Source organism: Erithacus rubecula (genome assembly GCF_903797595.1).
Source record: "Erithacus rubecula genome assembly, contig: scaffold_127_arrow_ctg1, whole genome shotgun sequence".
Lineage (NCBI taxonomy): Eukaryota > Metazoa > Chordata > Aves > Passeriformes > Muscicapidae > Erithacus > Erithacus rubecula.
Genome location: NW_027636165.1, coordinates 281,871 through 292,906, shown reverse-complemented (window position 1 = coordinate 292,906; position 11,036 = coordinate 281,871). Strand labels below are relative to the sequence as shown.

Here is an 11,036-nt window from a genome sequence, read left to right as displayed (position 1 = left end):
AGCTTCCTGAACCGTGGTTTTAGCCAGGTGGAGGTTGGTCTCTTTCACCAGGCAGCAACAGAATGAGAGGACGCAGTCTTAAGCTCCACCAAGGAAAATATACGTTGGATATTAGGAAAAATGTTTTTTACAGGAAATGTGGCAAAATTATGGAATGGTCTCTTGAGGGCTTGGTGGAGACACCATCCCTGTATGTTTAAGAAAAGACTAGGTATGGCAATTGGTGCCATATGGAGGTGTCAGGCAGGAGTAGGACTTGATCTTGAAGTTCTCTTCCAGCCTAGTGATTCTGTGATTCTGTGAATTCATAGAGTCTTTCAGCTGAAGTCTCTGTCCCTGTCCTTTTCCTAGGTCTCTGTTGCAGATGGAAGCTGCTGGTGCCATTCTCACCTTTAACCCCTAATTTGAATGCAGACAGATGTTCTTGGGTATGTTAATCAGGCACTGATCAATGTTTATGTGGCATTTTTGTATCCTCATGGCACTAAGGAGACTCTTGTGGCTCTGTGGAAACTCATGGAACCAAAAAGCCACTGAGACATTGGGGCAGGATGGTACCAAGGAGATCACTGAGATACTGCAGATCTAAGGACATTGTGGTGGCTCCATGGAAACTCATAGGATCATGGGCACTGTGACACAGCAGGGCCTCATGGAGCCAAGGAGTGAATTGTGACTGTACCAAACCTCATGGAACCAAAGAGCCATTGTGGAACTTCAGAGCCTTGTGGACCAAGGGGACCACAGTGACACTGTGGGGTCCATGGAACCAAGGGGTCATGGTGACACTGGATCCTCATTGACCAATGGTGCATTGTGACACTGCAGGGCAGTATGGAATCATGGAGACAAATGTGACATTACACAGTGTCATGGCAGCAAGGGGCCATTTTAACACTGTAGGGCCTCGTGGGCCCAAGGAACAGATGTGGTGCCGTGGAAATTGTGGCAACTGTGTCACCATGGGACTAATTCAACAGTGGATGCTTTGAGACAACTACAAACTGTAATAAACTCACTAAAAGAAGTAGTCTTTCAAAACCACATGGTGTTAGATACGGTAAGAGCCAAATGGGAGGAGTTTGCATTCTAATTTATAGCAGTTGTTGCACTTCTATAGATAAGCCAGGGCAAAAGCAAACCACTGGCTATTTGAGCAGACAATCCTATAGAGCATGCCCAGGAAGCAGGGGTGGAAAGTTCAAGCCCAAGGAAGACTTAGGAGTCTTCACCCAAAACGACCAGCAGGAGGCTGACGACCACCTGCTGCAGAAACCATGCATGTGTTACAAGGGCTCACATTGTCATGTCATTAGAAAATATGTTGCAGTATGAAAGGTAGGAAAAAACAATTTGCCCATTAAGTAGAAAACATATACAACCTAGAACTGTGCAAAGAATGGACAAGTGATTTTGTGGAGCAATGCTCCTCCCTCCGGGTATCAAATAAACAAATTCCTGCCCCATAGGCCTTCTACTATGGAGTAGTCCTGGCTTCTTGCCTCCTTTTCGGGCATCAGAATGCACTGGATTTCAGCATCATCCTGCCCAGGAAAGAACTGGGTCCATGTCTGCATCCCTATTTCAGACTGTACAAGAACACTGTGGACTTCTTCCCATTCTACCTGGAACTGGGCAACAGTGCCCAAGTTCAGCTATTACAGCCCTGCATGGAGAGACTTTAATTCATCTAGGAAGTGTTTCCAAAGGCCTTGTGTGCGATCCTTGCTTGGTACCTTTAGTCATAATTTGTGTCCCGAGAATGTTGGAATGAATTTCTCTTTTGCAATGTGTTTGCTGATCTTTGGTTTTGGAAATGGAGAAGAGATTTTTGGAAGCTTTATTTATTGCAGTGCTTGAAGTTCCCTGTTTGTGGCTTTCCACTGCCATGCTCAGCAGGCACACAGTTCTCTTTGGATATGAGCTAGCAGCACCAGACACACAGCAACTGGAGCACTGAACATCAGAGATTGGGCTGATGTTTTTGTTAGAACACAAGAAAACATGACAGTGTCTCTGTACAATCTAGTTGTACTGGGAAACTCAGCTGCTGATTGTGTTCTGGTGCTCCTGCCAATCCCTCCCAAAATTATTTCAGAAATTATTTCAGGACTAACAGCTTCTGCCTTCTGACAGACACCAAGTGTTGCCAGCAGTTGCTCCAGCGCTCCTGTCAACAGCCCCTGTAGCAAGGAGCACAGTCCCCAGTGTGTGTGGGCTTTGGCTCCCTGTGGCACAGAAGCCCCCCGGGGTACAGGTCTCTGGGGCAGGAGCCGGGCACCAGCGCTGCCAGGGCTCGGGGGGTGGCAGATCTGCTTGGGCAGGGACTCAGCCACACCTGCTGCTTTCAGTGTTCACAGGTCCCAGGGGTCAGAGCAGCATTCCTGCCCTTGCCCACACGTTCCTGGTCTGTGTCACAGCCACAGGTTTAGGATGGCCACCAGCCAAGATGTGTCCCAAGGAGGCCAAGCCAGCTTGTGTGCAAGGCCCTGTGCCCTTCCTGCTGCAGCTGCGTCGGCAGCCCTGGGGGCTCCTTCTGCTGGCCTGAGCCCGCAGAGCAGAGCAGCGTTTGCCCATGGTTTGAGCCATTCCCAACATTGCTGTCGGGCTGCTTAGGCACTTGGGGTGAGGGATTCCTTGCAACCTGGGCCACTTTGGGTGGGCCGGGGGCAGCTCCAGGGCCAGTGGCAGTACATGCAAGGGCCGTTAGTGACACCGTGCAGCACGGTCACCATGGCATGGAACACGACAGGGTGTCAACGGACCCTTGGTGACATGTGGTGATATAGGAGCTGTTGGAGACACGGCCACACCACAGTGCTCAGAGCACGCGACAGGACAGGACGGGACAGAGCGGTGCCGTGAGGAGCCCCCACACAGCGCACTCGTTCCTGCCTGACCCGGAGCTTCCCTGAGTGTTACTCCTGCAGCTGACTTTGCAGCCAGACTGCGGGAGTGTTTGCCTCACAACTTTCCTGAGGAATCTCTCTAGCAGGTGCTCGTGAGGCCAGACTCCAGCATGGCAGCATTTCTCAAGATCTTCAGACTGTTCTGCAGAATAAAAAGGAGAGGAGCTAGAGTTCACCCAGCTCAACAGCCTGAAGAGCCAGAGCAGTCTCAGCCAAAGCAGGATGGTGAGTGGCAGAGCTGGGCCACAGGGCTGATGGCTCCTGCCAGCATGGTGATATCCCATCCCATCCCATCCCATCCCATCCCCTGAGGACATGCCCAGGGACAGGAGGGAAGAGGGGCCAGGCAGACGCCCTGCAGAACCCGCGCTCCATCCCCTGGGGCATCCTGGGGCTGCCCCTGCCTGGCGAGCGCAGGGCTGGGCTCTGTTCTCAGGCCTCTCACACAGCCCCTCAGCTTTGGCTGCGCTCGCTCTTTGCCAGGTGCAGCCATGGAACAGACACAGGAGCAGGAATCCACCGGTGGCCTCTTTCCCAGAACAGCACAGGTACCTGCAGCCATCCCCACCTGGGCTGGGCCTGCTCTCACTGCTCAGCCCTGCACAGTGTTTGGAGCACTCCATGGAACATCCCTTTCTTCCTGCCCTTTGTTCTCCTGCTACACTTGCAAATTCATCAAATGCATTTGGTAGGAAGAAACCAGCACCACGGGCACTGGCTCCATGGAGAACTGTGACAGCTCCACCACCAACTCCAGTGCTGCCCTGCTGAATATGCTTGTAGAAGAGGGTTTGCCAAGTCCAAAGCAAGTAAGCAGCCTGTGGCAAGGGTTTGATCCTTCCAGGAATTGTTAGGCCTCCAAAGCCACTGGGGCCTGCTGGTCCCTGTCAGCCTTTGAGGCCATCACAGTGTGAAGGGAAGGGAAACACTTCTCTGGGGAAGCTGGGGACGTTACTACCTCTGGCAGCTTTCCAAGTCTCCCCGTGCCTTCTTCAGGTGCCTGCCATGGTGAAATACATCCACCAGTGGCTCATGGCCAATGAGTCTGATGAGCACAGGCTGGACAGGAAACTGCTGGATCTCACCGAGGCACAGCCCACTGATGTGGTGATGACTCTCCTGAGTGTGGCCCCATCGTGTGACAGGTATGGGAGGGCTCAGGGTTCACCAGCCCATCACCCTGTACAGCCTGTTCCAGGTATCTGACCAACAGGGAGTTGCTGGGCCCACTGGCTGCTCCCTTTCCCTGCCCCGGCATGTCAGCCCCCGAGCCTGCTGCCATGCTCCCTCCCTGCCCCTCAGGAGCCTGTCCCCACAGGACTGGACTGTCTGGGTGCTGCCAGCAAGGGACAATGGGCAGAGGCAGAGCTGGCATCCAGCTCAGGCCCCTGCTGCTGCCCAGTCCCTGGTGCTCTGTCTGAGATAGCCCTGAGACAGAGCTCTGATCCTGCAGAGCTGCTGAGACCATGTGGAAGACCATCTTGTGCTCGAGCAGGACTGCGGAGTCGGTGCAGCTGAGACTCCTGGATGTGCTGGGGAGCTGGCCAGAGCACAGCACGTGCACCTCCGATGGGGACACAACGAGAGTCTTTGCCCTGGCTGTGAGTTTCTGGAATTGGCCTTTGCTCACCCAAAGGCTGCCTCTCCAGCAGCTCTCCATCTTCCTTCCCCCACTGCATCTCCCAGCCTCAGGTGCTGGGCTGAATCCTGCCCTAGGGGCAGCTTCAGGGGCACCAGGCCCGGCGCTCCCCCTGAATCTCCCCTGGCCTCTCCCTGCCACGCTCGGGCCCTGCCGCACGGACACCTCGGCACTGAGCGCCACCTCGGGCTGTTTGTCCTTTGCAGGCAACTGTGGTGATGTGGAAGATCCTCCAGGTGCCCTGCATCCCACAGATAGTGATGAAGATTTTGCCCCGCGTATTTGTCCACCTGCTCTTCCAAGTGCTCTTCAGCACTCTGGACACACCCATGGAGGTCGATAAATTGTGGAAGGAATGCCAGCAGCAACATGGCTTTGCTGCCAGCCCCAACAGGTTCTCCGTCCCAGTCCCTCTGTCCCTGCCATGTCCCCAGGGAGGGAGCCAGTGCTCCCAAGGTGACCTGAGCTTTGCTCTGCACACAGGTTTGCAGTGCAGACCCTGAAGTCCCTGCTCTGCCAAATGCAGGGTGAGCGTGTGGTGATGGCAGTGGGGCGCAAGTGTGGCTGGGACACGCTGCTGTGTGTTGACACCCACCACTATGCCGTGGCTCTGCTGGCCAGGTGAGACTCCCTGCTCCCCACTGCCCCTGGCATTTTTGCTCTGTTCCTTGGGTGCCCCACACAGTGCGTGTGGTCATGGGCCAGAAGGTCTTGTCACTGAGGGACTGCCAAGCAGACTGGAAAAGGATGGGAGAGGAGAGTGCCCACAGGGAGCTACCTCCCAAAATGGCCCAGGCCCCTTTGCAGGATGGTGGGGAATGACCAGACCTCTGGAAATCAGTCCTGGGAGAGGTTTGTGGCCCTGGCTCACAGTCTTGGTTACTTTTACTCCTGCCAGGGAGATGTCCTGTGTCTCCCCACCTCTGTGTTCCCGGATCTTTCGCTACCTTCTCCAGCTTCTCAGCACACAGGAGCCACGCTGGGATCTGCCTGCCCTGGCCTTCATTGTGGAGGTGAGCCTGATGGCCAGCGCTGCCTCACTCAGCTGCCTCCCAGCTCTCTGGCCTCTTGTAGCCACAGCTGCCTGAGACGGTGCCCGTGCTTTGGGCTGCTGGCTGGGCCCAGCCCTGTGGGGTTCTGGCCTCCTGCTGGCCAGGTCCCCTGTCACTGCCCTGTGCCTTTCAGGTCCTCAAGTACCAGGACTTGAGTGGAAGCAGTGGTAAACGCGTCCTGCAAATCTTGTCACGGCACCTGCAGAGCGAGTGCAGGGAGAAGCGTTACCTGGCACTCAGGGCCCTTCTCAAGCTCACTGATGATCCCTTGCTGGTGAGAAGGGGCAGTGCCTCAAGCTGCGCTGGTGAAAGCAGCCCCTTGTGATGGCTGGGCTTCGTGTGCTGGGGCAGCTGCTCCCAGCTCTCCTGCCTCCCGCTTCAGCTGCCCGAGTGCTTCGGGACTGGCCTTTGGCCTCTGAGGCCTGACGCAGCAGGGTGGGGCTTCACAGACTTGTGTTCCACACAGGCAAGAAGGATGTGCAGCCTGGCTGAAAGTCTTGTGCAGCTGCTGGAGGAAGCAGATGGAGAAATAGTTAGGATGGCAGCGATGGTACTCAGCTTTGTAGTGTTTGAAAACAACAGTCTGATAGCCAGCCCCATCGCCCTGCAGCTGGCTGAGGCGCTGCTGACACTCTTCGACCATGTAAGGCTCTGTGCCCCCAGCCAGGCACGGCCTCTGGGAGCAGCCCAAACACTTTGTGCCCTGTGGATTTGCAGGCCAATGCACAGCTGAGCCCTGCAGCCAATTCAGCTGCTGATGCTGAGGTCTTTTTTCTTCCTTTCATGCAGGACACTAGCCAGGTGCAGCAGGTGTCCATACTGCTTTTCCAAGCACTGGTCACCATTCAGCTGGAAAAGGAAGAAAAAGCCCTGAAGATGTTGCCCGATCCGAAGAAAACACAAACAACCGAAGTCGTTTATGCGGTGCTTTATTGAGGGCCCGGGAGCCTGTGGACTAGTGTCCAGAGACAGAGCCCCATTTGTCAGAAAATTCACAGGGTTTTTATATGCTTCTTTACACGATTTCTTCATCTTAACAGATTCTTACCACATTTTTGATACCTGGTACCATAATTTCTCTGACATTTAAGATTTTGCCAAAAGGTGCATTCTTTAGATAAATGGATACACTCCTTAAGATAAGTAATTATTTTACAACTATACTGCTTGCATTACAAAATTTGCTATAAAGTTCATTTGCTGGTTACATACGGCCTACCAAGCCTTAGCATAACTACTACTAATGTCAACTAATGTCGATTACTAAGGTTTATTATTACTTTAATACAATTTATTATATCAAATGGCAACATTTCCCCCCCTTTTGAGCATTCTTCAGTCTTCTGCAAGGATGCTTAATTCTTCATTATCATCGGGTCTTTCAAATGCTGGATTCCTTTTCAAATGCTGGATTTTCTTGCCCGATAGCAACTTCATACTTTGGAGGAGACAGGTGCATCTCGTTGGTTCTTGTTAAAGCTTTTATCACCCTTTTGGTGTGTCTGGTTTCTTTTTCAATAACTCCTAAAACACACTTATACACTAACCAGATAATTAATAACAAGACTGCAATCAACAGAATGTACTGTATTATGGACGAAACCCATCCAGAAACCTGAAGTCCTAGAGATTCAAAAATTTCTTCAATCCAATTGTGTTGTGCTTCCTTTTCAATGTCTTTTGTTTTGGATTCAACTATTGTTAATTGAGAGATGTCTTTTTCTACTTCGATAGTCATGTTTGGAATATGGATGCAACAATGGTCAATTTTTGTTTTTAGATATTGGCACACCCCATGCTCTTTTAACAAGAGCATATCTAATGCCATCCTATTTTGTAAAGTCATTCGGGATGTAGCTTGCAATTGCAAATTCATATTTTTGAATCCTTTCTTAGTGGCTGCTGCTAATCTCTCAGTTTGCCCTAGCAATTTATACAACATGTCTCTGTTCCTATATGCGGCTATAGGTGCAAAGAGTGATTCTAAAACTCAACCGAATTTAACTCCACCATCAGGCTCATGCCATTCGTCCTCTAACTCAGTGAATGCATCTACTTCTCTTTTCTTCCGGTTAGATTTCAGTTTTGATTGCTTCCATAGGGGGCAAAGGGTAGGGACTCCTAGAGTGATTTGCGTCGCAGGTCCATCTATAGGGATATGTGTGGTCCATTGTCCATGTCCCATTACTCAGACTAAATTTCCTGGACTTTTAATTGTAGTATCTTTGCAGCTTACAGCTCTTCTTATTCCATTACTCCAGCTCAGTGCAGCTACCTTTCCCAGAATTGTGTGATTATATTTCCTGCATTCACATCCCCACTTGAGTAACACTCTAAGAGGAGCCAGACTGATTTGATTTTCAGGGGTATCACATGTAATGACTTTGGTGCAGTTCTAATTTTCTTTAGTTTCTTTAGTTTCCCTTGTAGAAGTTTCTGTCTTATAAACTTCCACCAGGGTTTTATTTCTCGTTCCTGTCCATTGTATGCACCAGTTTACTGTTCTAATATAGCTATAATATTCTAATAAACTCGGACCCCATACAGCTTTCTAATTGTCCCAAATTACTTGTTGCTGGGTTATATTTTGACACTTATATTCTTGGTAAGGCTGCTTTGTTTTGATTTCTACATCTCTAGTAGCATACAGTGCTGGGTGCCACACATTTCTTTTGATAGTCACTATCTCCTTTTCTTTTCTTTCAAGGTGACATACGGTAGATATATTTTCAGCAGCCATAGGTGGTAATGGAATGGGAATTATTCCCCAAGGGATTGGTTCTCCTGCCGCTTGTGGAAGTGGCAAGCAGGCTGTAATTTGGGATATGTTTTGTACCAACCCAAAATCTCTAATTAACCCCACTACCAAATTTTCTTGTTTATGACTCTGCTGTACTTCTGGATCTTTCAGCTCTCTACGTCTTTTTTCTGTTGGGAACACTCTATCACCAGGCCTGATTCCTTGTCCTGCTTTTACTATTCTTATTCCATAGTCAGCATCAAGTTCACATATTACCAAACACAAGTACTTTCCTTCAGTAGGGCCAATTTGTGGGTTACTAATATTTAACCATCCTATGCCTTTTCCAAATTTTTCTCACCAGCTAATTCCTTGGTTTATCCTATCCCATGACTTCTGGTCGTTTTCTTTCCACCATTTAACTTGCAATGTTTGATTACATTTTTGTTTTAACACAAATGAACAATTTACCTTCAAGGGAAGTCCGTCCCACACACTTTGTACAGTCCAAGGAGCTTCTACCTCTACGGATTCTTGGGATGGGGTGTCCTTCCTTAATTTTCAGGGCACTATTTTCAATTTAATTTGCTTATAATTAAAGCTTTTTTTAGATTGTACAATGCACATGTACCTTTCCATATCTTGTTGCTTAACTTGCTTCAATTGCAATGTGGTGTTTCCTCTTTGTGCATCCGTATCCCAAACCGTACTAATATTTGCCTCTGGGTAATCAGCACCCTTTTTCCAAGTTACCTGTACATTCTGGACTTCAGCTTCCTGGTTATTGGTTATAAAGCAGGTCAGGTTCACATCTATTCCGTCCATAACACTAACCACTGGTTCCATAACTGAAACTACAACAGAACCATAAGCAGGAATTGGTTTTGTTATCACCAGTAACAAGATAATTAAAAATGCTACTTTCCGCGAAAAATCATCCGTGTTGGAGAGACTAGCTGAGTCTCTCATTGTACAGGGACCTTCTTGACTCGAGTGTAATGAATCCATGAGTCGATTCTTTCGACCTTTACGGCAGTGTAGGTGGTCAGGATCACTTGGCGTGGGCCATCCCATGTTTCTTTCAGGGGGTGGGTAGACCAATTCTTTACTTTCACTCGGTCTCCTGGTTGAATGTCATGCACTGGATTTTCCAGTGGCATAGGCCGGTTCCACTGCAGAGTTCCCCTTAAGGCAGTAAGAATTTTGTTTAATGACATGACATAACTGAATATTGTCTGATCTCCTTGCACATGCAAGTCCCCTTTTAACACAGTAGCATGGTATGGTTTCCCATATAGGATTTTATATGGGCTAACTCCCAACCGCTCCCTGGGTTTAATTCTGATCCGGAGCAGTGCTAATGGCAATGCCTGTGGCCACTGTATTTTTGCCTCTTGGCAAATTTTCTTAATTTGCCCTTTGATTGTTTGATTCATCCGCTCCACCTGGCCACTCGATTGTGGTCGCCACGGGGTGTGTAAGTCCTAAGATATGTCTAGCATCCTAGCCACCTTTTGTACTATTCCGGCTATAAAGTGTGGGCCTCTATCTGATGACAATCCTAACGGCACCCCAAATCTAGGAATGATTTCCTTCAACAGTGTTTTAACTACTTCTTTTGCTTGATTTGTTCGGCAAGGGAAAGCCTCAGGCCAGCCTGAAAAAGTGCACACATACACTAAAAGATACTTATAGTTCTGTGCCTTCGGTAATTCTGAAAAATCTACTTGCCAGTAATTTCCTGGTTCTGGTCCCATTTGTAATTTCCCCAGCTGGATTTGTTTTCTAACTACTGGGTTATTTTTCAAACAGGTTGGACACATAGCATTCACCCTTTTTGCTAATGTTAACATCTGGTTAGAAATTACTTCTCTTTTCAGAAATTTTACCAAGGCCTCTGCTCCCCAATGGCATTTATTATGTTCTGTTTCCAGAATTGCTTTCATGATTCTGGCAGGCACTACAACTTGTCCCATTGCGGTTACATACCATCCGACTTCATTCTTTTGAGCCAGCAGCAGTGATGCCAGTTTTTCGTCATCCGGGGAGTACTTAGGTTCCTGTAATAAATGTGGAGTTACTGGGCTCACCTTAGTTGGTACTAAAGCCATTTGAGTCCATACTTCTCTGGCTACTTCCCGAGCCATCCTATCTGCCATCCGGTTTCCTTCGTAGATTTTTCCGTCTTCCTTCTGGTGTCCTCTAACGTGCATCACAGCTACCTTCGCAGGTTGGTGAACCGCATTTAATAGAGCAAGAATCTCAGTTTTATATTTAATAGTAACTCCTTGAGAGTTCAATAACCCTCGTTCTTTCCACAGAGCTCCATGAATGTGTACAACTCCGAAAGCATATTTAGAATCAGTCCATATGTTTACCTTTTTTTCCGAACTTAGTTCCAAAGCTTTCGTCAATGCGATAATTTCTGCTCGTTGGGCTGAGGTCCCGGGAGTCAGGGCTTTTGCTTCTACCACTGTTTTTACTGTTGTTACAGCATACCCTGCATACTTGGTTCCATTTTTCACAAAACTGGATCCATCAGTAAACAGTTCCCAATCCGGGTTTTCCATTGGAGTATCCTTTAAATCGATTCTGCTTGCATGTACTTGTTCAATCACTTCCATGCAATCATGAACCAATTTTCCTTCCTCCTGCTCGCTGCGGAGAAATTCTGCTGGGTTAACATGATTAGTCAT

At 48.9% G+C, this 11,036-nt stretch overlaps 1 protein-coding gene across 1 annotated transcript; it reads left to right on the top strand.

Annotated features, from left to right (window-relative positions):
* Window positions 1-3,614: 3,614 nt before the first annotated feature.
* On the top strand, window positions 3,615-6,738 carry LOC306815402 (maestro heat-like repeat-containing protein family member 7; the record flags this gene model as incomplete). The annotated part of the gene is made up of 9 exons (XM_079331964.1): window positions 3,615-3,718; window positions 3,906-4,054; window positions 4,363-4,510; window positions 4,755-4,942; window positions 5,032-5,169; window positions 5,447-5,561; window positions 5,734-5,874; window positions 6,067-6,243; window positions 6,718-6,738. Exons 1-9 carry the CDS (start codon window positions 3,632-3,634, stop codon window positions 6,736-6,738), a joined length of 1,164 nt encoding a protein of 387 aa, XP_079188090.1. The 5' UTR covers window positions 3,615-3,631.
* Window positions 6,739-11,036: the final 4,298 nt, after the last annotated feature.